The 27,540-nt window shown below is 43.2% G+C and overlaps 1 protein-coding gene across 11 annotated transcripts in view; it reads left to right on the forward strand.

Annotated features, from left to right (window-relative positions):
• STOX2 (storkhead box 2) overlaps nt 1-27,540 on the forward strand; it is a 93,952-nt gene that overhangs the window by 39,657 nt on the left and 26,755 nt on the right. The window contains exons 1-2 of one of the 11 annotated variants that reach the window (XM_080375276.1): nt 12,048-12,066; nt 14,105-17,265. The exons of 1 other annotated variant lie outside the window; for it this stretch is intronic. In XM_080375276.1, coding sequence (XP_080231402.1) covers nt 17,172-17,265 — 94 coding nt within the window. In that variant the 5' untranslated portion in view covers nt 12,048-12,066; nt 14,105-17,171. 9 more of the 11 variants (XM_080375275.1, XM_080375279.1, XM_080375278.1 and 6 more) reach the window with 9 other exon arrangements.

The following is a 27,540-nucleotide window of genomic DNA, read 5'->3' on the forward strand; positions in this document are numbered from 1 at the left end:
CCAGACTCTGAGACCCTTCACGATTTCCCTGTGAACATTGTCATTATGAAAACTCATATGTGTACATATTTTTACAAGCGTTTACTATGCTTTATGTCTCTGAGTAAAATTCAGTTGAAATATTCTTGAAGATAGAGTACAATGTTTTGTTGCTATTGCTACAATGGATTTTCATTCTTATTTCATTGAATTGATACATTTTTGTCCAATGATAATATTGAGGCCTTCAAATATTTGCTGTCAGACACTTTTGTCGCAGTCTTTTTCAAGAGTATTTTGGCCAACAAAATTGAGCCTTTGCTGTTTTAAATAACTTCTCACAGTAACTTGTAGCTGTCTGTCACATTGTAAAAACACTTGTTGGTTGATTTGGAGGGGAAACAGTGGGAAGGACCTAAGGAGATAATTTCTTAGGACCCATAACGATGGTGAAATTGTGGTTTAGCCTGACCTCTGCTGGGTAAGTCTTGGACTTGACCCTTTCCTGGAAACCCAACCCATCTCTCCCTTTCTATTGACAATGACCTGCCCGTGACCAGAAGTTCAAGGCTTGGCTCTGCAAGCACAGAGGCTTCACCAAAGTTCACGTGGCTGGTGTGCAGGTGAAGAGAAAACGCCGATTTACTCTTACCGTGATTATTTATTTGTATTACAGTTGGGTATCCATTGTGACGGGCAAAGAAAATAAAGGTCACTAAATGCTGTGAAGCCTTAGGCTCTAAACAGTGTACTCCAAGAGAAGTAAGATGCAAAAAGAGATGGAGATGCAAAATATGTACAGAGAAAATACTCTCCTCCATTTTATACTGCCACAAAATTCTGTCAGTAAAATAATAATACAGCAAAGAATCCAGATTATTAACTATTGTTTGCAAGAGAGACCTCACTTTGGAATTTGGAGAGTATGGAATAAATGATCCTTTGGGAGCTTTTACTCCCTTTTTTGCAGCAGAGTCATTACCTCCCGTATCCTTGTAGTTATGTGTAGGACAGCTGAGTTAAAAACAACCTCCATAAGTGATGCATAAACCGAAATTGATTTTTGTTTAAAAAATACAAACAACAACAAAAAGATAGAAATGATTTTTAACCTTCTCTCATTCAGCCATTGCCTGATGATGAGAACCTCTTGTGTGTGTGTGTTAGAGTGTGTGTATAAATGGAGAAAACTGTTGGCAGGATAGACAGAGCCCATCCATTCTAAGATGAATAGTCCTGTCGGCAGCAAGGATGTAGTATGTTTTTTTAGCATTTAGGTCACCTCTCTCCAGTGATATAATCTCTGTTTTCCCAAGACGTTGGGTAGGCAGAAGGCAAAATTGGGAATTGCCTGCCTGCCGCCAAATCCTGTGGCTAACAGAATAGCTGGAACTGTCTTACGCAGCGGCTAGTAAAATCCTCCACAGTGTCTGCAAGGGTAGACTCAGTAATGTTTGCTTGGGGGATGTTCAAGACAAAGCTGGGTTACAGACCTGCTACCTGTCATCACTGGGGCTGGGAAAAGGGAAAAAATGGAGATGTGAGCTACCATATTCCCACATGTCAGCTTGACTTGACGGAGCAGTGCTGTAAGGAAATGGTGTGCATATGCTGCTGTGGCACTCGATCAATATGGATCACTGTGCTAGGTGATGGGGACGTAAGTGATACTTGTTTTATGGGGGTTTAAGGAACTTTGGGAACTTATTAAAAGCCGTGACTATAACTTGCTGATCTTTTCTTTCTTTTGTGAGCGGTAACACCCATAGACTGTGAAACTAACCCAATTTGTTAACAAGCAAAAGAACCAGAAGAAAAAAAAATAATAAAACTTTTGAGGTCATTCTAGCTGCTTGTACTAGGTTGTATTGTACTTTAAATGCCTAAAATAAAGGATGTTTATTTTCCCATTTCCCACACTAGGGTGCATGGGAAAACAGGGCGTATCATTTCTAATTGAGCTTATACTCCTCATGGGGGGGAGTACAGGGCCTGCTATGAGGAGGGTAGGGTTCATGGAGGTAAAGGTAATAGCTGGTTAGGTATTCACAGGAGACATTATTTGTTGCCTGTGTAATGAAATGTATAACGAGAAATGGAGGTAGGTAACCCATGGAGGCAACCACTGGAAAATTAATCTACCTGGGGTCTCATAAACTGTTGTGAGCTCTGTCTTAATGAAGAGTTCTCAGGTGATACATGCCTAGACTGGGAGAGATTGTGGGTGGATATTAACAGGATGTTGAGCTAATCGCTGACACAGAGCTGGTTGCCCTTCTTTCTTCACTTTGAACCTTAATTACGTCCTGAGAATGGAGAGTTAACCAAGAAAGAAAAAAAAAAATTAAAAGAACGGACCCCCAACCCAAAATAGAGTTCTTGGGAATTGATTTTGGATAGCAGGTTGTGGGGATGAAGTGAGGGTGTTGCTGCTTGGAAGGTGTTCTGCAGTAACCTGGGTAGAAATCCTTTCTTGCCACACCAGATTGTCCTGCGATTGGAAGTGCTGAGCAGCATTTGGAGGCTGTGGATTCCACCCTGCTTCCAGTCCTGCCATCCCCCAGGTCAGCAGCCCAGGGATCCAAATAGATGTATCCAAATAGATGCTTGGGAAACGTGTCCAGGATGCTCAGCCTGTTTAGCGGTACGGGCAGGCCAGGGCTGCTTCTGCCACGTGCCATCCCCAAAGGGCCATCCCTTAATTTCCCGTGGTCAAGTAAAGAGCTTGTTTGTTTTGTCTCTTCGGTCTGGGTAGCCAACAGGACCATTGTGCTGATGATATTTCCTTGCTTATAGGTCTCCCCTGATCATAGACTTGCGCAGTTTTTCTTTGAAGGAAAAGCATTTTCCAGACACCTTCCCTTTTAAATGTCATGGCTTCATAACGGATGATGTCAGCATCTACTGGGACAACCCTTGGGATAGGCATCTCTCTCTCGCTTCTGTGTTTAAATCTTTTTTTCTATTATTCTAGCTTAAATGTTAAAAAATTACACCTGTTTCCATAATGCTATAGATGTTTTTTCTCTCAGGAATTTAAAAACTGCCAGTTTGTTCCTTTTTTTTCCTTCATAACTCTTTAGATCCTCCCCCCCCCCCCTTCATTTTCCATATGGTTCTGGAAGAGCATTTCCCGTTTCTCATTGTATCATGTGTGCTTTTTTGCTCCCTCCCATCCCCATCTCCCTCCCCCCCCATCCTTTCAGGCAGGATAGAGTACACTTCTCATCAGTGGTACTTTTTATCTTCTTTCTGAATCTTAAGCAAAGCCTTTCTGATCTCTGTGTGTGTTCTGGAGCAGAACATGCCAGGACCGGGACAGGATGAGGCTGAAACCAAAATCACTGAAGCAACAATTGAGAGTCGTCTTGAAAGCAAAAAGTTAACTTTGCGATTCATTATCTTCTTGTGAGAGCTAGAAAGTTCTTTGTGTGTTTGTAGGTTTAAAGTGCTTGCGCTTTGAATGAGCTCAGGAGGTTTAGTTGAAGAGGTAAGGTACTGGGATAAGAGTTTTAAGTGCAGTGTTCAAGCACATTTACGTGTTTGGGAGTCTAGCATTTGTCACATCAAAACATTTAAATTTTTATCTGTCTTTTTGGTTTGGTTTTTTTTGTTGTTGTTTTGGGGGGCTGGGGTTCTTCTTGAGGGGGTGCAGCGGGAGTAGTTGGAGAATCAGGATAATGGCTTTAACAAACGGAAATAGTTTGTGTGAATAACTCCACACGCTCTTCATCCAAACATAATTAGAAACACGTTTTAAATCACTTTCACCCATACAGTTTTGTGTGCATTGTTTTGGGTTTGTAATAGAATGCAACACAAAATTAACTCCCAAGATGAGGGATTCTCTTCTGAAGAGGCTGCATGGCTCCTTCCGTGGTATTGCTGAAAGATCATAAATATTTTTTTTCTCTTTTCTTCTTTTCACATGCTCAGAATCTACCTGGATTTTTGTGGCAGCTCTCTACAAGGTATGAGATCCAGTTAGATAAAGTAGTTTGCAAAAAAGTTTCTAGCTAAAATCCTTTTCTGCCTTTTAAAGTTCAGCTGTGTATTAATTTACTGCACTTCCAAAAAGCTGGTGTAACTTTTTAATGGACGTTTTATTTTTTCAACTAATAGCTGATTAGTGAATAGCCCTGACTTAGAAGAATGATGCATCCAACACAACAGTGGCATGGGGACGTTCCCAGTGGTTGTTTTGTGAGACGCTATCCATCATTAAATTTCCATTGAAAACAGCTGGTGTTAGGCAATCATCTTTGTGAAAGGCAAATAAGGATGTCATAGGACTTTCTTGTTTAAATTTTATTAATAGATAATTAATATTAAGAATCCGGGCTCTAGTAAGAGACAGTAGAAAGACTTGCACGTAATCTAGATTCTTGATCACAGAGCTCAGGCATAAGATCACAGAGGTGACAAATGCCGGAATGTTATGTCCAGGTTTCAAGAATCTGTCCACCAGTAAGAGCCTCTTTTCACAATGCTTATTATTGGTGTTTGGTATGTTCACTAGCAGTGACAAAATGCCAGCTTTTCATGGGCTTTGAGTATTGATGAGGCTTAAGCAAAATCACAGCAGATCTTTAAAAGTCTTGGAGTTTTTGCCATGCAGCAACCAAAACTTGTTTTTCCAGAGTATCTTTGTATGCATTAGAAATTGGTGACACAGTGTTTTCTTAGTATGATTTGTTCACTTAAGAGAACGGTTACCCGTTCTGATCCCTTGAACATCAAAGTAGGAACAGAGTGCTGGCAGTCCCTTCCTACAGAAATGCTTTGTTAGGCACTTCAGATCTTATTCCCAGGAGCAAATGGTTTGCTCCTGAGACTCCCGCCTCACTTGCTCAAGTTGCTTAATCTGCAGCCTTGCACCAGGTCCCAGCCTGACCTGGAAAACCCTGCTAGCTCCACATTCTTCTAGCAGCAAGCCTGGGCTGCTAAGCTTGACAGTGTCCTTCTGAGCTGATAAGCAACTTGCAAGGTGGGGAGGATGAAATCATGCTGTAGACAACATCGCCATTCTGGTTCCTTAGCTTGGGGCTTGTCTTTATCACTTCAGAATGAAGACTTGAAATAAAAAATAAACATTTCCAAAGCAGTCCTGCTGCCCTGCAGGGGTTTGTCTTAATTCTTGCTCCTTTGTAGTCTGTCTTCCAGCTATTCAGATGCTTCTCCAGCTAACACTGTTCCCACAGCTGCCTTCTGGTAGGGGCCTGAATTTGAAGACATGCATTTGGGGTCTTTTGAGTCCTGTCTGTTGCTACTGCTGCAGGTGGCTGATAAACTTTTTCACAAATGGCTCTAGATCCATTTTAAAACCAGTTTTTGTCCCTACTGTTCCACTTAGAAAGCTGCACCATCACCCCACTGCTGTCATGGCTAGTGATCTTTGTCTCTGTTCCTCTCTGTATTTTCTGTTTGCTGAAACGATGCTGTTTTCTGGGTGATGCATGGTGAGCAAGCCCCAGTACTGGCTGTCTTGGGTTCTTACTGTCTGTTCTCCCTAAATGCATAGCTTAGCATAGAGCAGTAAACTTGTCGTGCAAAATGAAGTGGTTTTTAAGGTTTACATTTTAGATTAGAAAGATTATTGTGACGGTCATTTACATTAGATGCTGACTAAGTCTTTGGAAATAATCTGTGTTGTAGTTTATCAGCTGTTTCCTTTTGGTTTCTTTTCAGTTTGTTTTCTCTGTGAATGTGACGGACAAGATATCTGTCTCAGAATTAAAATATTCCTGCTTTCTTTTTGAAACATTTCTTCAAGCTCTTTTTTTTTTTTTTTTTTTTTTTTAATGCATGAAGTGCTTAATGCCCTCAATCTGCATGAAAATGTTTTGCGTATAACTCTAAAAGCTCCCTTAGGACTGTAGACTTTTTTAAATGGAACAATTTTATCATTTTCCACACCAATGGGCACTTGGGGCAAATGTCATTATAAAAATTGTAAGAATATTTGTTGGATATTTTCACTGAGTTTGTGGGGTTTTTTCTTTTTAAGACCTGCCTCTCCAGTCACAGTGGAAATTACAAGTCAAATAACATGATTTCTGTTACTGGCAGAGAAGTAGAGGGTTTGTAAGTCTGGGAAGTTAGACATTAATAAGAAAGAGAAACAATAGACTGTCATCTTTGCTTTAGTCAACACCGTGCAGGTGTTGAGGCTGATGTAATGGTGCTGCTGCTTTCCTACTCCGAGTTGTACATGCATATTTATAAACACATGCAAATCAATCAAGTATTGCATTTGCAAGATAAATTAACAAAACAGGGATTGAGATACAGGACAAGGCAAAAACACTTCAAATTCAAATCCTGCTCAGACTGAATGGAAGTTTTCATTTGAAACCAATGTGTTAAGATTCTCAAGCTTCGCATGAGGAAGTAACGTGGTACTGGATATTCTTGTAAGGACATATGTTGAAACTTGTGTTGTAAAACTTGAGGCTTACATATGGTTGACTAGTACAGAAGCTCCGTTTTGTGAAGGTTTTTGGATTCTAAGGAAATTGTTTTCTGATTTGAAACAGAGCTCCAAAGTAGTCAAATTTCATGTGGAAGAAAATCCTAAACTCAGATCAGATGAAATACTTAATTCCAGCAGGATCAGACTGTTTTGTTTCAAATTGAACTGTTTAAATGTTTTAAATATCAGTCTACCTAATGCAGCCTTTCAGAACTAACTAATTCGAAGGGAGAGAAAGAAACAGTTCACGTAGGAATGTTGTAACAGGAAGTTCTGGTGTTTGTCAAAATATTTCTCCCTCTCTCCAAAATCAATGTTTCACAATATCCCTACGATTTTCTGATACATTTTAGTATCAGTGGAATTGTATTGTACGCAGTAGGATGTCATTCACGTGAAGCCATTCATTCTTACTGTGTGCCGTCTATGTTTTGGGGAGATAGTCCAGCACTGGGTGGAGAAGTGCAAGATTCTGCCTGTCTTCCCCTGCATGTTATTTTTGACCAAATCGTTGGTGTCCAATGTCTAATAGACCATATTCCTTGGGAAACTCAGTTATTGCTGGGGATGGTTTTTAACAGATCCTTTGGTACTACTGATGGGAATGGGTACATGCTGTCTCTGTCAGAACAGCACTATTTTAAAACACATTCTTGGAATGTGCACTTGCTACTTATATCCTTGTTAATTCCAACTATGTGTCCTTACTTTGTTCAAGTCTCAGTGGTCTATCGGATATGACAAACTGGGCTTGCTTTTTCAAAACTTGCCCTTTGTAGATAAAACCAGTGCTGATAGATCTGAACCCAGAGGCCATTAAAACAGATGGAATTCAGCAAGCCTTTTTTAAGCCCTTTGAAAATTCCAGTTGTCACGTGCACTTACTGTCAGGGCGGTGACTCTTGTCAGTCATTTTTGTAGTGAGTGGCCATATTACAATGCAGTTTCGTGATAACTGAACAGTTCTTATATACAACTAGTAGCTCCCAGAGCAGGAGGTCTGGCTTTTCCATACCTGCATTGCCTGTGAGCTACTGCCCATTACTTTGCTCTGAGGCAGGGCCTACTGTGCCCTAACAGGGCACCCAGTCAGGGTCTAACATAAAAACCCCAGTTTTTTCTAGCAGAACTAGCCTTCTGCTGGGTTAGCTTCCTACACTAACTCATGGTAGAGGATCAGCTGTAAGTGCTGGCCCTCCTGGGATGGGTGAGGAGAACAGCTGCTGTCCTGGGATGGGTGAGGAGAGCAATGGTTAGTCTTTAGATTGGTTAGCTCTATTGTGCAGTTAGGCATCTATGACTGCTTTGGCAAACAATGACTTGTCTGTGTAAGGGCCTCCAGTACGCTGTGAACAAAGGAGAAACACCACAAAATACCGCCAGCATGGTGGTGGATTCCTCTTACCATATGAAGCAGCAGTGATGACATCCAGCCAACAGTTTTCAGTATTGGTCCAGAGGATCTAGCTGAAAACAGTTGTTAGCAATGGCTTTGTTTTCTGCTCCAGGGCAGGCTGGGATGGTTTGGTCTTTTTGAGACTTACCCAAACACACCTGTTGGCAGTGCAGCTGAGCAAGAGTTGAGTGCTGTGAGCTCATTTTGAGCACACAGCTCAGCTTTGGTTTCTCCAGAGCTGCTGAAGGGAGTTTGGTTCCGATTCTACTGCCAACTTAGATGGTTTTGCCTATTAAAAGCACCTGATTTCCTAGTAAGGTTTTAAGCACAGACAAGAGTATATAATTTCTAATGTATGCATCTGACATGAATGTTTCAAGGGCAATATGTGTATGTATGGATTTTTTAATTGCCTGTTTAACCCTACCTCTCCATTATAAACGGAAAAAATCTGTCATGGCAGAGGCCATTTTGCATAAACTAGTCAGTAAAGTCTTCCAGATGCTTAGAGTTCAAAATTTAAAAAAAAAAAAAAGTGTACAAGGGCCAAACATCTGTCTAGGATGTGCTGAGTACTAGGGGCTGTAAGCATGACTTCATTTTGTATAGGCAGGCCAGAGCTAACTCTAACCTAGTCAGCTCTATTAACATAAGCAGTGTAGCTGCTGCACCACAGTGTTCAAGACAGACTGCAAAAACTCTTGGAGCGGTCGGGGCGTTACCCCACATGGGTAGCCTGAAGCTGACCCAGGCACATTTCCATCAGTTACAGTCACAGCAGTGCATGCACCACAAATGGGTCGGGCAGCTTTCTGTCATCTTCACCACCCCTTGCTTTTGAATCAGAGCTGTTTTCCTGGTGCTGTTTAGGGAATCCTGATGATTAGCCTGCAGGAATTGGGTGTGGAGCTTTTCCTGGTGGCTGGAAAAATCCAGGTGTGCTGTTGGAGGATCTCCTCCTGGGGTTCTTACTAGTCAGTGCACAGCCTCAAATCTGGTTCTTGGTGTAACTAATTTGCTTGATGGTCATCTGTTAGTTCAGGTTGACATTTTTGAACCTGCATCTGAGAGATGGGAGGTTGGAACAAATTGAGTGCCTAGCCTAGTTTAATCTTTGCCTTAATCTCTCCTTTTTAGCAGTGAAGGATAAAAGAGCAAAAACACCTGTAAGCTTCCACCAGAATTCCAGAATTTTAGTATCTGGGCAAATCCTGTATGTGAAGGTAGTGGTTAGATCATTCCAGGCTTCCAGATAACAGAAACTGTGTGGAGAAAGCTAAGGAATCCTTTGCCTTCAGATACTGCAGAAATACGTGAGCACCCAGTTTTTCCTTATTTTATTTAAATACAAATGAGATGCCAATAGAAATGATGGCTTTTGATTGTAGGCTTACCATCCTTAAGCTAGTAGTCGTGGCACATCTTCTATAGATTGTGCAATGTGGTTGAACAGTTGCTAGTTTAGCTGTAAGCTATTGTCAGTCATCTTGTCCTCCCTGGTTGTTTGCCAGGTTCCTCCTCCTGTACTTGAGGAAAAAGGGAATCATGAATGTTTAATAACTTGAGGTACACGGTTGGTCCCAAAGCCAAATACCAAAACTGATAAAATCGTTAAGAACCTTTCTTTTTTGCCCTCCACCACGTTTCCCCCCTCCTCGTTTTTCCCTCTCCTTCCTTCCCTTCCTTTCTTCTTCTTTTTTTTTTTTTTTTTTTTTAATTTTTCAAAGGAACCTTTTCAACAGAAGTAATTGATAAGTACATAAAGCTGAAGATCACAAGGAGGAAATGATCTCATGCTTCCATGGCCTCATAGATTATATCTGAAACATGTTAGCTCTGTCTGAACTAGGCTGTGAACTCCTTGGGGCAGGGCTGGTCATCTTCCAGATCTTGTAAAATGCCAGACGCTGCTGATGTCACCCACTAAAGAACCATTTCCTTGTACCTGACTTGTAGAGGGAAGTGATGGATTTCAGTGGCATTAGTGAAGGAAAGACAATTGCCAGCATTTAAAGGTTTCAAAGATTAATCGCGAACAGAGAAGCCAAAGAGGTACTATGGGAAATAGATGTATGGGCAAGAAAATGCTTTGGACACAATATGGTGGTATAGCTTTTTAAAAACCTTTGCACTGTCTTGGCTTGTAGCTTCTGTGCTGAGCCTTGGCCTGGGGTTTCCTGCAGGATCATAGGAGTTGCGTGCTATAGCTTTTTTGTACTGTCTAGCATGGGGAAATCTGATTTAAAGCAAGTTTTTTTTGTTTTGGTTTGTTTTTTTCTTTTTCACTGTTTTAACTATTTGTTTAGTATGAAAGGGCTGTGCCAGTGGTCTTGCAGATTGCGTGTGCATTTGCAGCGTGTTGTTGCAGGGCAAGGGAGATCCTACCTTTTGTGCTGCTGTGCAGCAGTTCTCAGTCTTGCTTAAGAGTGGTGGCAGTTGCCTTTGCTGCATATTTGTATTGCTCTGCTGCATTACCTTCTTAATCTTTTTTTCCATTGCTTAAGCATAATGTTTCCATTTCTTTCAGGTTAGCCAGCTCCAGTAATGGGTTGCATGTCAAAGTCTGGAATAAAAGCATTTGTGCAGCTTCTTTTAAGTAATTCAAACGATGAGTGATCTCATAAAGGGAAGAACTTTGAAATTCAGGCTGAATCAGTGGTTAATTGGCTGCTAGTCCAATCTCCGCTTCCCTCGTGCTTGAGCACTGGAGGAGGATGAGGTCATGGTGCTGATTCTTGACCACGGCATGCTGCAGACCTCCTCTGTCTTACCAGAGCTTGCATCAGCTGCATCCCAAACACCAGTGTAGCACAAATACTGCTTTAGCTTTCTCCTAAACGTCGGTCAGTTTGGTGTGGTTAGGCTGTGCATAGTGCCCATGGACCATGAGACACACCCGCCCTAAAACCCAAGATGCCCATTTATACTTCTGAAGAAAGACTTCAGCCTAGGTTCAGAGCAAAGTTCAAATTCATCCTTGGGATATACAGCAAGCACCTCTTGTTACCCTGTGATTTGCCTTTATAATTCTCCTGCGTGCTTTGCTTTTGATGTTGTGTTGGATTTGTGGGTTTTCTAAGGCTGTATAATCAGACATCATTCTATAAGCAGAACCAAGAGAGATGGAGAATGTGAGGTTTTTAGCTTTGCTCTGCAGCTTTGGTTTTCAGCATGTGTGCTGGTCACCATTTTTACAAAGCATTTTTGAGTCATAGAACCTCCTGCATCTATTCAAGAAAGAGGTGGCGGGTCTTTCTACCGTTCTGGTGCAAAAGCATTTCCTTCATGGTTGTCCCTTTAGATGATAATTTCTTTTTTAAAAGGTGGAAAATTGGCCCAAGTTTCTGTATGAGTTCAGATTCTACTTCAGCAGCCAGAGGGGAGTATTTTGCTGTGGTCCTTGTTTTACCTACTTTAAAACCAAAACAACAAAAACCTTGGATCAATTATGAAGCCACATCGAGTTAAAAAGTTGCATAAAATACTTGAAGGGTTTAGCCTTTCGAAGAAGGGGGTGGATTTGGTTGCAGTGACTGTTCAGGTTTACGTCTGATGTCAGCAGTGCGCGTCCTGTCATGCCACCGCCCTCGGGGAGGCAAAGGGATTTTTGTACCTTTACCACTTTTTTTGAGTACCAAGCCCCTGCTGTGCCCTCGCTTCAGATGGGAGGGTTTCTTGTGAGAAAGACAGTGCGCGGAAACAGGAATTGGATGGAAATCTGCTTTACCACCATGTAAAATGCCCAATGTCAAATGAAAACACAAAGGAACCCCACAGCCCCAAGCCCAAAGAAACCTATCAACAAAAAAATGTTTGATTTTTGTTTCTGAGCTCCACCAGGCTGGGGCCTGGGTGGTTCGGGAGGTCGCAGCGCGCAGAGGTGCGTGTCCTGCGGGAGCTGCGCCCGCATCCAAAATGGCTGGGGCGCGGGCGGCCTTCACCGGAGGAGAGCACTGCCCCGGGGTTCGGTTGGAAGTGCGTGTAGCGCAAAGGCGGGGGTAACACCGCATCGTCGGGCTGGGTGAATAGTGCTTTCCTTGCCCGTGCTGGGGGCCCTGAAGCCTTGCCAGCTTCCCTTTAGGCTTTGGGAAGGGAGGCGCTGGGTCCGGGCCCCGCACGTTGCCGCCACGCGTTGCCATGGCGACGGGCTGCCGTGCCCCTGCGCGGGGCATGCCGGGGCGGGGCGGCCGCGCCTCAGCGCCGCCGGGAGGTGCCACTGGTGAGGTACCGCGCCGCCGGGAGGCCGCCGGGCCGGGGCCGCGGCCGCGGTTCTTTCCCGCTCGAGTCGGTTGCCCGCTTTGCTGCGCAGTAACAGCTGCGGCAGCGCGGCCCACCGAGCGCCGGGGCGTCGGTTGGTGCGGGCGGGCCGGTTGTACCGGCGGGGGCGCGCTGGCGGCTGGGCCTGCGTGGTGCCGCGGCGGGCCGCCGGGAGGTGGCCGGGCTGGGGCAGGCCGCGTGTGCCTCCGCTGTGCCCGCTTCCAGAGGCCGCCCGGCTCTGCCGTGAGCAGCGTTCGTTTGAAAGCTGGACCCGGCCGGTACTGACAGGCCTGGAAAGCTGTAGAGGTTAGCGGAAAAGCCAGTGGATCTGGTGTATCTAAGCGCTTTGGAGATTCTTTATTGCCAGGGCTGGAGGGCAAAGAAACAAATAACGTTTTTAAATAGGTTATGAAATTTCAAAGCATATTTAAACCACTGTGAAACATCTGTCTGTGTTATTTCTTCTCGGTGTTTTTAACAGTTGTGCAACTGCAAAATAGATATTCAATTTTCCAGACCGGTGGGTGAGGCTAGGTAAAGCGTTGATCAGCTACTGCAGTGCTCTCCAGTGTTTTCTTCCCATCCTAGAATAGAAATTGGTATTAGTGCCTACACTCGTAACGCTGGAAGCCTCTCCTTCCAGCTCTAGTAAGCTGCAGGTAGGCCCTTACTCACCTTACTCAAAATTTGCCTGAAGCTGCGAGATGCTCTGATGCTGTACAACTGCTTTATGGTTGCATCACAGTTCAGTTTGAAAACTACAAACCAGGCTGGTTTAGGATTTTTAGATCTTAATCTCAAAATCTGGGACAGTCCCTGACATAAATTACTCATGCATAGTACACCTGATGCGTTGGACCTGCTGCACGTGTAAGATGAGTCTGTGTGCATGCAGTAGCTAGTTTCCAGACATCAGGCAGCCTGAGTTGCCAGGCATCTGGAAAAGTAGGCAATTACTTCAAAAATACGGGAAAAGTGTTTTCATGTGCAAGCATGCATGGACCATAGGATCTCTGTGAATAATCTAGTAAGTCAGTCTGTTCTTGCCTGGTATCATCCTTCCTTTCGTTCTCCCTTCCCCCGATGGACTGTTAACTCCCTTTAAAAGCTGAAACTAAATTAACTTTTACTTTGTGCTCTGGATAGTTACATGGAAGCCTCAGTAGTTCCTTGAGGGGCCAGGAAGCATTTGTCAGGTGATTGTATTTGTACTATTCTTGATTTCCTCCATGGTGGGGGAGTAGGGAGATAAAGGCTTTGGAATAGTTTCAGACAGGTTACCAGATATTGTTGAAAAAAATGAACCACTAAGCGTGTAACGAAATTATTCATGCAAGTGTGTTATTCTAACAGTAATGTTTGCAGTAAAGATTCCTGTGACTGCAGGTATGTTTTGCAGGGAAGGGTCTTCTAAATCATCACTGTTTCTTGCATTTTTACAAGTATAAAGTACCGCAACTTACAGTGCATTTTTTCTCCCCTGCTCTGGCTTAGGAACATAGACCCCAAGTTTGAAATCATCTTCACAAACCCTTGCCTAAACAGTAAGGTGGGCTAAGGCAAAATGTTTCCAGATTTCCTTTTCTACTTTTTTGGGGGTCACTTTCTGGAACTTACTGCTAGCTTTGACCACCTGTGAATAAACTAACCAGCAGACAGTTTGAGGAGAACGATCTGACCTGCTGTGTGCACTTTCAAAAGCAAATGACTGAGGAGTCAAAAGGTAGGGAAGTTGTTTCAGGATTCATCTCCCATGTAATAGCTCAGGAGGCAGCCTGCAGTTCACTCAGTTACCTGGGAGCTGTCAAAGCACACAGTATCTTATTTTACAATATTATTGAAAAAGCTGCATGCCAGACAAAGACAATTTACAACCCATTTATTTTCAGCTTTCTCCTAATTCCCATTATTTGAAGTAAAATCCATCTTCCTGACAGACCAGCTTCTTAGTTCCTTTAATCCTGCAGCAAAGTGATAATCCTTTATTTGTGACCTCATAGGCTGTTGCTACGGAGAATGCGGTGATATCACAATGCCAGCACTGTGACTTCACTGTTGATGGAAGCCGTAGTTGAAGGAGATGGCCCGCGCTCTGGAGGCCTGGGGGAAAGTTTATATACTCTGGTGTTCTGCAAGCAGTTCCTAAGGAGCAGTATCTGGCAAACAGGCTTGCATGGTGTCTGCCTGCATAGGTGATGAATGATACAGTCAGAGGCTGCATATGAGGGGAAAACTTGTTTGGCAAGGTTACTTCTGCCCTTGCAAGAAGTTATCAGGAGGAAAATGTCACTGTGAAGTTACACAAGGCTCTCACATCCCAAATCTCCAGAGATATCATGAAGAAATGACTCTGAATGCTGGAATTATATTCTCTGAAACCACAAACAACTTACTCTGTATCCCTCTTCATCTGAAGAATATAATTTTGCAAACCCAAAACTTTTCTTGGGAACACTAATTACATCGAAACTTCCATTGAAAAAAGTTTGTCAGGAGCAAGGCAAGAGACATGTAAATCACATTCAAGTCTTTATGCCCTAAAGTAGGCTTTCAGGCTCTTACTTAGAGATGGAAGTGTGAAGGAGATGCATAACTTTAGGCTTTGTGTCTGAGGCTTTCAGATATTCCCAAATAGCCAATAGGTGGATTCTTTTCACGTTCAAGTCTGAGCTTTTATGCCAGGTTCCAGAAATGAGTGCCTAAAATTAGGCTCCTAAGTAACTCCTGATATTTTCCAAAGTACTGAGAGTACAGCAGCACTCAATGGAGATAAAGGGAAGTGCAAATGTACATCAGTTTTGAAACTCAAGCTGTGACTATTAGAAACAACATATGGCAATAGGAACCAAATTTGGCTCCTTTAATATCTCTGCTTTTGACCATAACAGGAAGTTTTTAGAGAAATAGTACTTGAAACTCTAAATGTCAGTGGTTATCTGCTTTTGAAAAGTGAAGCTGTCAGAACCCAGGGAAAAAAATACTAGTAAAAGAAAAGGGTAATTCCTTTGTTTTAACATTTACTTTTTGAATACATTAGAAAGCATTTGATTGAACAACAGGAAGACACATTCTTGCCTCTAATAAAATCTGTGTTTTATTTCTACTACTGATTATTCTGTTTTTAATTTTCACTTTTATATGTGATATGAAAGGTCACACAGAGGAATTTAGCAGGATTATGCATGTACAACTGCCCCCAGTTGAGACAACTTTTGGAAGTTTTATAAGCTAAATCAGGTTAAAAAACCCTGCTCTTATTCCAGAATAAATGGGCATTTACGTAGGTATAATTACACCAAGATAATTCTGGCAGTAAATTAGTCTTTTAGACCAAAGCCCTGAGGTCAATTTCTATCTTATCCCTGTTACACAGATGTTCCCCAAACTGTTCAGAGAGTGTACTGAACTGGATGCTGCATAACAAATCTATGTTGCCATACCTCAGTAAAATGTACCAGAATTAAAATAAAATACCGTAACTTAAAAAAAGCCCAACCCTCATGCAGAGGCTTTGCAGACAGCGCATAGCATGGTGGATGTGCTTTGGGCGGCCTCACATTTTCAAGTTCTTGTGGATTACACCTTCTTTCTATGAAACTACATGTGGATGTGTGTTTTGAAGAGCTTCTCATAAAGCAGCAGAACACTTCTAAAGACGGTATTGGTGATGACATGCTTAACTGCTTTCACATGTTTTCATTCAAACTGCCCAAACCACTAGCCTACTCCCTCAGTGGAGTGATGTTCCATGTGTGCCTTATTAGCATGCACACTACTAATTTACTTTCAGCTTTCTTTACTGTCCTGTAAGCCCCCATCCTTCCATAGCTTTGATCTTCCAACACAAAAGCTTAGGAACAACCCTTTGAAGAACAAGCTAAATGTTTATTTTTAGCTATTTTGCCTGTTCCAAACACTGGGAGGGCTTGTTTAAAGCTGCTGTAGGTGTAGGATGCAGGTTCGCAGGTTCCCTTGGCCAGAGCCAGGTGCCTGAACTGCCAGGCATGCTCCTACTGCTGGGGTTTTGGTACTTGGGCCCAGGCTTTGGGCTGCAGTGCAAGATACATTTGTTCTTTCAGGCTTTTAATTGAGACTTTGAACAGAGGCTTTCATTGAATCCTCTGTGTGGCACGGGGTGAAGGTCAGCCTAGAAAACAAAACAAAGGCAAGCACCGAGTGGATGCAGAGCACATGCAGATTGGCCTTCACAAAACAACTGTCCATTTGTTTGCTTTCTTCACTGATATATGCAGCCATTCCCACTTTCCTTATTCCAGCAATCCTGTAGACCCTTATTCCCAGCCTTTCTACAGCTGGAGGTACTAATTTTATTTCTTACCATTTGGTTATTATTCCTACTTCCGCTTAGCTCTGCTAAGCATTTGGATTCTTTTAACAAGTCTTCTTTCATCATTAATATCACATATGCTGCATCGCCTGCTTTAGGAATCAAAAATCATCTCTTTCCTCACATTTCCTCTTAACCTTTCCTGTGGTTTTTTTTCTTACTTACATTGTTTCTTGTTTTTCTCTCCAATCTGCTGCTGCTAATTCAATATTTATAGCCTAGTTTTTTTCTTTAAGTGGCCCTAACATCAGCTCTTCAACACTAAAACTTGTAGCTACCAAACAAGCAGGAGGAGGTTTCAGAAAATGCTTTTAGGGCCACTTACATCCACTGTAGGCATTTCCAAGGGCTGGTCAGCAGTACCAGCCTCCCAAAGCAAGTGGCTAGGTGAGCAGCGGTGCATGCACCATCTGAGAGCTGGCAGATGTTTCTGCCAGGCCACTCTCCTTCATCTTTGAAAGGTCGTGGAGAGCAGGAGAGGTGCCTGAGGACTGTGGAGGAAAACCAGTGTCACTCCAGTCTTCAAAAAAGGCAAGAAGGAGGACCCAGGAAACTACAGGCTGGTCAGCCTCACCTCTGTCCCTGGAGAGGTGATAGAACAGGTCATCCTGGAGGTCATCTCCAAGCATGTGGAGGAAAAGAAGGTCATCAGGGACAGTCAAAGTGGATTCACCGAGGGTAGTTCATGCCTGACCAACCTGATAGCCTTCTGTGATGGAATGACTGGCTGGGTAGACAAGGGGAGAGCGGTGGATGTTGTCTGCCTTGACCTCAGCAAGGCTTTTGCCACTGTCTCCCACAACACCCTCACAGGTAAGCTCAGGCAGCGTGGGTTAGACGAGGGGACAGTGGGGTGCGTTGAGAACTGGCAGAACGGCAGAGCTCAGAGGGCCGTGATCAGGGGCGCAGAGCCCAGCTGGGGGCCTGTAGCCAGCGGTGCTCCCCAGGGTCAGTGCTGGGTCCAGTCCTGGTCAGCCTGTTCATCAGGGACCTGGATGAAGGGACGGAGTGTCCCCTTAGCCAGTTTGCTGATGATACCAAACTGGGAGGAGCGGCCAGTTCAGCAGAAGGCTGCGCTGCCCTTCAGCGAGCCCTGGACAGGCTGGAGAGCTGGGCAGGGAGGAACCTCGTGAAGTTCAACCAAGGCAAGTGTAAGGCCCTGCACCGAGGGAGGAACAACCCCAGGCACCAGCACAGGCTGGGGCTGACCTGCTGGGGGGCAGCTCTGCGGAGAAGGACCTGGGAGTCCTGGGGGACGGCAGGTTGCCCATGAGCCAGCAGTGTGCCCTGGTGGCCGAGAAGGCCAATGGTACCATCCTGGGGTGCATTTGGAGAGGCATGGCCAGCAGGTCGAGGGGGGTGATCTTCCCCCTCTACTCTGCCCTGGGGAGGTCACACCTGGAGTGCTGTGTCCAGTTCTGGGTTCCCCAGTTCAAGAGAGACAGGGAACTGCTGGAGAGGGGCCAGAGGATGGCTACGAAGGTGATGAGGGGCCTGGAGCTTCTCCCTTATGAGGAGGGGCTGAGAGAGCTGGGCCTGTTTAGCCTGGAGAGGACTGAGAGGGGATCTTACCAGTGTCTACAAATACCTTAAAGGTGAGTGTCAGGAGGATGGGGCCAGGCTCTTTTCAGTGGTGCCCAGTGACAGGACAAGGGGCAACGGGCACAAACTGCAGCACAGGCAGTTCCTTCTGAATATGACGAAGAACTTCTTTACCTTGAGGGTGGCAGAGCACTGGGACAGGCTGCCCAGGCAGGCTGTGGAATCTGCTTCTGTGGAGATGTTCAAAACTTGCCTGGACATGAGTGTGCAATCTGCTCTAGGTGAACCTTCTTTAGCAGGAGGGTTGGACTAGAGCTCTGGAGGTCCCTTCCCTGACCATTCTGTGATTCTGTGATCCCCTTCACCATGTGCAGCACAGTGTTTACTGATGATCAGAAATGATTTTGAAGCAGAGCTCCTTGTCAAGCTCCAGCTCTGACAGAGACACTTTGTAGCCCTTTAAATAGGAGTCGTGCCCTTGAGCCCATAAGGTCTGGGTGAGTTAAAGTGCTGCCTGTAGGGGTAGCTCATTGAAAGATTATGGCAGTAACTGTAAGGCCTTTTTTCTTGTGGTCCAGAATAAGGAATGACAAGAAAAGGGATGATTCCTTTCTTGTTGTTAACGTGTGTGAAGAAAATATATCTTGCTGTGGCATAAAATGTAGTAGTTCAGAGCTTAGATTTATACACCCCCTATGCTTTGATCTCAAAATTTTGTTATATGTGATTTTCTCTCACTGTCCAATGGGTACTTGCCAAATTATCCCAGTATTATCCCAAAACCTCTCCTTTTGGTAGCTTTTTGGTTTAGTTCAATGTAAATTAAGGTCATCATCAGCTCCTGAAATCATCCCAGGAATCTAGTCTTGCTATCCTACTTCAGGTCTCTCTCTATACTGAATAAGAGGGCAAAGACACAACTATTTTTACGTGCTCTCATCTTTCAGAAAACTGGGTCATAGCAACACTTGGGGAGCACAAGGACTCTTCCATGCTCTAGTGCTTTACAAATGCTTGGTGGAAGTCCAAGAGAAAAGTCTTGTCAAGCTCAGTTTAGAATACTGGGGAGAAGAAAGAACAATGACCAGTTCTGGTCCCTGGAAATGGTTAACAAATGTTCTGTGCAGCAGGGATCAATACTAAATGTTTGGGGTTTACTAGCTATGTTAGAAATCTGAAGGATGGAATGGATAATGAATTGGTAAGCCTATCTGCCAGATCAGTTGTTCACGTTTGTTAAGAGTGCTGAGGAGGACTTTAGAAAGCACTGGCAACAGCTGAGTAAAACAGTTGAGCAATTCTGCAAAATAGTGACCTTAGCAACATAGTGTAAGGCAACGTGGTGAATGCTGACAAAGTATTGCTCAGGTATGTTAGTTTTTATACTTTTTTAGGAGTATGGTCTGCATGTTGCTGGAGTCAGTGGTGAACATGTTAGATGAGTCAGGGGCTGGTAATTAAAAGTCCAAACCTAAGACTGGGAATTAGGAGATGTGTAAGAAGTCATGCAAGAGGGATCTGTCTGAAATTGATAATTTCATCCTTGTTTTGGATGCCATGTTTGGTTTTATGGCTCATGTACTGAGAGGCTTTCAGATGGCTGAAATTTAACTTAAAAATAAAAGAGCAGGAGGTAGGGAGCTGTTACTGTTGTAATAGTAGTAAAACACCTGTTGTAGGTTTTGGTTTACTGCTTCCTGTAATAAAATGAGTGCTCAGTAAAATTAAGAAGCAAAAAATATGTGAATTGGACAGGAGGAAACATTTAACGTAGTGAGTTGTTTTAATTGTGGGAACCCCTGATTCCAAAGTACTGGCATTCTTTTGAGGAGGTATGCATTTGCTGATAGTCATACTAATTGGGAGAAAAAATGAAAATCTGCCAATCCTTAAGGATCTCAAAAGAACTGTTTGTGTCTGGAACAAGGGGATTTCCCTTCAAGATGCAGTACTAGTGTCAATGTGTGCAATTGGTTTTCTGATGCTTCTTCTAAGATGTGATGCTTGACCCTCCTGAAAGGCAGCAGATTTGGTGAGTTGCTGAGCTGGTGTGCCATGGCATTTCCCGTGTTCCGATCTCCACAGCTGATCCCCAGACAAATGAGACCAAAGGACAGAATATGAAAGTATTTTGAGCCACTGTGGGAAACAGGGGCCACTGCATCTAACCCATGCAGGTAGAGCATAGAGGCAGAATATCCTAATATAGCCGCTTCATGTATTAGGGTGTAAGACATTTTGATTTTATAACCGTGAAAGTACATCTTCTTAAATGTACTCCAGCCATAGTGAAAACTCTGCTTTCCACCACAGGGAAAAAAAACGACCCAGTAAACTCAACTGCTAAGTCTTTGGAGTGTCTAACCTTTTATTTTTAAAACCACTTTGGCACTATTATAATTGATTCCATGCCTGGCCTTTTCATCGGTTCTTTCCCAGCCAGGAAAAACTGGGCTGTTAAAGGCTGCTGCAGTACCATGGGACTTGTGTTCAGTGTTGCAGGTTCTTATTTTAACCTGAAGTTACTGCCAGTCATGACTATTTGTTTGAGAAGCTGTAATCACTGCAGTATCATCTTTGGGATGAAAATCCTTCCATGGTTACAGCAGTCAATATAAATGAGAGTGCACTGTGGGTTCGGATTGTATTGCTAATTGTCCTTTCACCTTTCAATATTTTTAGCTGCTGACTGGACTGTTGCTGAATATTTGCTGCAGCTTCCCCAGCCACAATGAAAAATGTATTTTGGCTAAACTGAAGAGGATAGTGAAGAACATGTGTTTAAGGCAGGCTGATTGTTATGTTTCAACAGCCATGTTCTGTGCTTTCAGGAGTTTGTAAAGGAATATTTTTCTCTGCCTTTATAATTCCCACCCTAAAAGAAAACAGCCAGGGTTATCATTGTTTGTTGTTTTTTTCTTTTGTTTCTTATGTGCTAGCTTTCTTGCCAAATCTCGTCTAGTGTCATTTTTTTTTTTAATGCTTCTATCTTCCCTTGCATTTACTGTTTGCTGCCAGAAAACAGGCAGGCTTTGTTTTTTGAGGGGGTGGAGTGGTGGTGATGTTACTGAAAATCGTAACCAGGAGAACTCTCCGAACCAAATGATAGTTTAGAAAGCCAACTCTGGTTTATTGCAGCACAGGGTGCACGCGGGATCTTTCCTCCTAACACACACACCAAGCTACTCGAGGGTACCGGTTACACACAGCAGAGTGCTTGCATATTCATAGCATATTACATATTCATTTTTGTTCACGAACAGGATTGGATACAAGTGTCTTGCTTCTGATGCAAATCAGTGCGCATCCTCAGATAGTGCTGCTGAAGGTTTTTTACCAGCTGGGCATGCTCCTGAAGTGGGGGTTTGCCCTCTTTTGGGCAGAGGGCCTATTTGAGCTGGAGGTCATGCTCTCCCGTTACTGCCATTACCTTTGTCCGGCTTGCAACTAATTTTCTGTGGGTTGCAACACCTTATCGGTTTGTGTCCTCTTGGCCAGAACTTTCTCACTTGGAGGCTTCTTTCTGGGTAATTTAGGTAACGGTGTTCTTTGTTTCCCAAGGTTGACTGGAAGTCCTTTTGTTCATCAGTTTTAACTGCTTGAGAGGGTGGGTCAGTTTGACCAGAGGTCGGTAATTTGGGAGTTCAGGCAACAGTGTAGTCAATGATAATACAGCTTTAACAGTAATCGAATTAATTTAATAGTAACAGTTCTCTGTGCAAAAAACAACCAACCCCAAACCCTCCTCCCCTCCCATACCATGGTCCTAGCTGCAAAACCTGTTAGAAATTTTTTCTGCATCATTTAAAAATATCGTATAATTCACAATGGGCCATAATTGAAAGAAACTTTTAGTAATCGAATTCTAAAAAGACAGTTGTTTTACATACAGGGCTTTTGGGGGACTGAGTTTTGTGGGTGGCTTTGTTTCTTCTGTTAAGACTTGATGGGTTCATTCAAATGCAGTTTACTGGGTTGTATTAGCAAGTGTGGCACGGGGTTCTGTCCTGCATTAGGTAACATTTCAAGTATTGTTTGTTTCTCATTTTAGTTTTTGTGACATTTTAGCATGTGATAAAGTGGAGATGGTTAAAAAATGGATAACAAATAAGAAGAATTGTCTGGTCAAAGATCCTTAGTCATGTCCACAGAGTGAGCTGTTAAAGTGTAATGAGCAAGATCATAGTCTTGGGAGTCAAACCAGGAGTATTTGCTTCAAACTCTTAGTTGCAGGTAGCATAAAAAAGATACCTGGAACCGGCTGTTCAGTTGTGGGGTAATAGTGAACCATAGTTCAGCTGTGAAAAAAAGCAAGTTTAATTCTTACTATGTATAGGGCAGGGTATTTCCACTAAAAGTATGGAAATTTCAATTATCTTGTGCCTGACACAGGTGAGAGGTTAGCTGGAGCACTAGAATATGGTCCAGAATTCTGGTGGTTGCTTTTTAAAGAAAAGTTATGTAAGTTCGAGTAAATGTAGAAAAGTCCTCTAGAAAGATTAAAGGGACAGGAGGGGCAGACATAGGAAAGAACACTAAGCATATGGGTTTTTTAAAGCCAGTGATGTAAGATCTGAAGGAAGGGAGGTATGTTCTCTGCAAATGCATTGGGGTATAAGCTGCAGGAGGGGAAAAAAAGGAGTATTTAAGCTCTTAGACAACATTAGCACAAAACCAGATAGGCATTACTTGTTGGGATGTTGCTGAATTTAATACCCTGATCATGTTCCCTCTTGTGTTTTCTTAAGTGATTTCTTAAAGAACCAGGAGATTTGTTCAGGTAAGCCAAGTGGAACTTATTAGCGTACTGCAAATATGTTGTTATTAGTGGAGCACAAATAAGTAAAATTTTTTACAATTAAAAGATTTCATAAAGAAACGTAAGTGTATGTTTGTGTCTTTCTGATGTTCCTTAATCTGGTTTCTTCCGGGGCCACAGTTCATTGGTTGTGTTCCCAGTCTGGTGTTCAGGTGCTTCCTGCTTTGTGAAGTTGGTTCTTGTAGAAGTAACCTTAGTAGTACATGACCATAGTCTCTGCGGCTACAGAGTCTGAATGCAGAGTGCTGATGGCTGCTATTTGTTTCCAAAATTCTGGATCCACTGAAACTGTTACAAGCTAGTCTGAATTTTCTCATGCTCTTGATAACCTTCTTTGTCTTTTGGTAGTGTTCTTTTTTCTAACCTTTTTTGTTACCTCCATTCGAGCATGTTTCTTTTCTTGAATTTTCCTCTGGTGATGGTGAAAAGGCTGTGGCGAAGGACAGGAATCCCAGGCTCTGGCTTGGGAGAGCTCGAGGATGTATGCAAGCTAATGTGGAGTTTCACAAAGGAGCCTGGGTTCAACTCCAACACAATGCGTGTGTAAAGGAAGAAAATGGGATCTTTACTTCATGTACTTTCTTGGTGTAGGAAGGAGATCGATCTCAGGCTACACTGTATTCCGTACTGGTCTATTCACATGCATGTGCATGCATGGAGTCACACAAGGAGAAGTATATGGTGTATTTGTGCTGTACGCTGTCAATAAGGCAGCTTTTGTTTCAGTACCAACTCACGTCGTGCTGGGGGGAGGTGTAGAATGGAAGAACAGCTGCCTTGATTGGGAAATACATGTGGTATTTTGACTAAGCCTTCTTCCTGTGAGGTCACGCTGCAGTAGCATCACTGATGATGGCAGCACTGGTTTATCCATCAACTTCAGCTCTTCTAAACATTCTTATTTACATATTTGCTGCTGGTGGTCTCTCACTTTTGCTCTCTGCCATGCTTGAGGTATTGGGCACTTCTTGCGGTGCTTAATACTGATTAAAGGGCTGTGTGGTGGTGCTGTGAGCTGATGGATTTGAGTAAAGGCATGCCTAGGTGCATGTGCACACAAGACATGTGCACCCTAGGTACTTGTGCATGTTCGGTGCATTCTAAGTGTCTCTAGGGAGGGCATCACATGTGCAAGAGGAATTGTCTCATTCAAAGAGCTTTCTGCCTGTTCAGAGTAGTCAGGCTGGTCCTGTGTACGTAATTCGGGTGCAAGTGCTAGAGAAATTTATTAGAAAGGGTATTTTGGGCTGTGATATTACCTGTATCTTTCTTCTGCCAGTATTTTAATTTCGGCGATAGTAGCATGACTACTGCTGCAAGAACTTGTGCATGCGTGTGGAAACGGTACTGCATACACAAGCCCAGCTGTTTCGCTTTGCATGACTGTTGTGTAGTGCAAAGGAAAAGCAGATTGGAGCTCTCATTATTTCTTTCAGTAGGTGCCTCTTGTAATTCACTTCTAAGCCCACAGAAATTTTTCTTCTTGGAATTAATTTCGTTGCTGTAAAGTGGGTGTGGGCTTAGCAGACAAACAACCAAGTTTCTGTCCGATGTTCCTGGGGGACCCAAACATTGAGAATGCCAAGTTGGATTCATTAGAGGCTTTGTTGCTGATCCTGCAGCCCCAGGGAAGACAAAACTCCTGTAAAGTTGAAGGAAGATTTCCTGGAATGTGGCCTTCAGGGAACACAGAAATTGATGACGGTGTGTATAGCAAAACCACAGTTTTTAAAGTTGAGATTTTTGGCTACTGTGTAACTACAGGTGTAGCAAAGCACCCAGCTTACCTTACGCTTGTAAATTAGCCAGTTTATAATATGGCTTTGCTGCATAACTGTTGTCATAGACCTGTAAACTAAAGTGACTTGTTAGTTGTGTAACCCAGCTATTTACTTGCTCTCTTGGAACACTTACATAGACCTATTTTAGGCAGGGTTTGACTGTTTCACTGCCAGGGTAGCTGTAAGACTCAGGCTTGCAGCGTAGGGAGGTGGTGATCTTCGTATTTCAGTCAGTCCTGAACACCTGGTGTGTTCATTTAGGGCAGAACCCAAGCGACCTGCCTGTTCAGCACAGCACAGGTAAGTCCTAAAGTGCTGTGTTTCAGGATTTTATGGATTATGTGCCTACTCTGCTTCAAACTATTTCAGAGTGCTTAGGATATAGGAACCTTTAAATAAGTGCCTCATGGCAGCACTTCTTTTTTTCTTTGCCCCTCCATTTCTGCATATCAGTCTTCACATTTTGATGACTCGATCACGACTAGAAATAGTTCTTTTACAGTAAAGGCAATTTAAAATGTTTCCTTCACTTAAAAGAAAACCCTCAAACAACTACAAATGTTTCTCCAAAACAGCAGCATCTATCTCTCATCACACACTATTCCTGCCTCTTCTTCCGTGTTTTCCTGATGCTTTAGCTTAGCATATCCTTGCCAAGCAAAGGAAAACGTAGCACTGGGAGTGAGATCCTGACACAGTGACCCCGTTCTGAGCATTACCTTCTTTGTCAGTAGCAGCAGAAGCTGAAGCAGTTCTGCTGGCTCTCGGCACTTGGAGCAGTTTGACATTTTCTGTCTGGCATGGTTTCAGGGCTCACTTTGTTATGAGCCCAAATAGTGAATGGGGTGATGAAAATTGAGCTTGCAAGAACTTGTCCACTGCTTCTAATTTTTTGATAAACGGTTTGCAGCAGCACAACTTTGATCCAGTGTGCACCAGAGCTGTTTGTTATGTGCAGGTCTGCAGCGTTCTTCAGGACGGATGAAGGAGAGTAAATCTTTCTTTTTAATTGATAGAGTAAAAACTGGTGTCATGGTAAATAGTGAGTAATTTAAGAAAATACTGCTCTGTGCCAGTGTGTGTGCCCGCACGTATGTCTCTGCATTTGTGGCTTTTTGTATTGCAGGGTTGTGTATTCCAGGAAGGTATGTTGGGGTAAATTTTTTGTCTTGACTAGAGGGTTAAAGCTTTATTTGTCTTTGCTAATGCATGTAAATAGCTTTCTTGTCCACTAAATGAGGAGGCTGGCTTGTTATCCTGTACAATGCAGCTGGGCACCGTTCCAGAAGCACAGGCACATAGGCACTTCGTTTCAAAGACAAAGAAGCCAGCGCAGACGTAGGGAGAAACCTGGAATGTTGCGCTGTGGATTTTTTCAGAGCGATGACTCATTTCGGTTCACAAAGGATTCTGGGCAGGGTAGTGAGAAGTCAGGTTGGCTGATCCATTCCTATGACTTCACTTTGCAGAGAGCCAGGGAGAAGAGGAGTGACACTGCAGAATCCTGAGGCACTGCAGTGGAGAGGTGCTTTGCGAAGACTGTGAGTGCCTTCGGAACAGGGGGTGGTGTCAGAACGTGATTCCAGCCATTCCATGAAAATAGGGCAAAAAGAGAGAGATGTTTGCAAAACACTGTGTGGGAATTGATGTTTGTAGTCCCTTTTAGATTCTCCACCTCCCCTGTCATTTCTTAACCGTTTATTTCTTGTGCTTATCAGAGAATTGTGTGAAATAGCATTCCTTTCAGTGGACCTGCATAGATACTGCATTATTTTTTATTTTCTGGAAGCTGCTGTTTCCTGCTTTAAGAGGTGGGTGTTCAGCATATTACTGCCTAAAAGCATGCTTTGTTTTTCTTCTTTCAGGTCCTGTGGCACTGACCTATGCTGCATTCAGCCAGCTTCCACAGTGATATAAAGCCCCAATATGCACATTGTTGTTACATCACAGCTACTCTACATACTTTACTGGAGCATGGAACCAGACTATAAGGGTTCAGGTAAGTCCCCCTTTTTTAACATATTGTGTGCCAGGAATATAGACGTGGACATTTAATAAAAGATGCATTTGAAAAACATTGATTGAGGAAATACATTCTAAAGCACACAATATATTAAAAAACCACAGTCCCACCCTCCTCCTTCCCAGGATAAGCAATGCCACCAGTATCTCCTCGACTGAATCCTCTGGGAAAGTTCCGTGCTCCAGCAGAAACTTTTTATGATCGTAGTTGTAACACGTGCTGGGATATCACTTTGGATCAGGAAGCAGCTGGCCACAGGACATGGACAAAGAAAAGGAAATTTAAGTCACAGGAAATACACAGGATGAATGCATGTAAGACAATTCTGCTGACTGTGGGCAATTTAGCACCTGTTTCTGAAAGTCAGTGCCACTTGGTGAACCTGGGGATCGTGATTTTAGCTGGGTCTGAACGGTTAAATAGATCAATTTACGTGGTTAAAGTTAATAACTGGCAAGGGATTAGAACCTTGTTCAGAGGCAAGTGTTTGTCATATGATTGGTCATTATTAAGGTTGCTGTGTTTTCTTCAGGCTGGTTAGAATCGGAGTGGTCACATTGCCAGGTCACATTCTTGAAGTGTTTGTGATTTGTGTCTGCAAGGGAAAGGTACATCTTGAGGTGTGTGCATTTCAGGGTGCAGATGGAGCTTGCTGCTTAGTGAACGTGTGTTAATGCATTTGTCAAGCCTTTGTTTAAGCTGCTCTTAAAGAGGAATAAATGGACAAATCTTGAATGTATTTTTTTTCTTATTGTTATCAGTCCTCTGATGTGTCTAATGTCTAGTAAACACAACCTGCAGCTTTGTTCGTAAAATACTCCAGGAAATATAGTTTAAAAGGAGGATTTAGCTATGTCTGAGAGCAGTGCAAGCAACACACCTTCTAATTCTCTTTATTTCAGATTTTGCCTGTAAAGTGTGTT

The sequence above is a fragment of the Falco punctatus genome, assembly GCF_963210335.1.
Source record: "Falco punctatus genome assembly, chromosome: 1".
In the NCBI taxonomy this organism is placed as follows: domain Eukaryota; kingdom Metazoa; phylum Chordata; class Aves; order Falconiformes; family Falconidae; genus Falco; species Falco punctatus.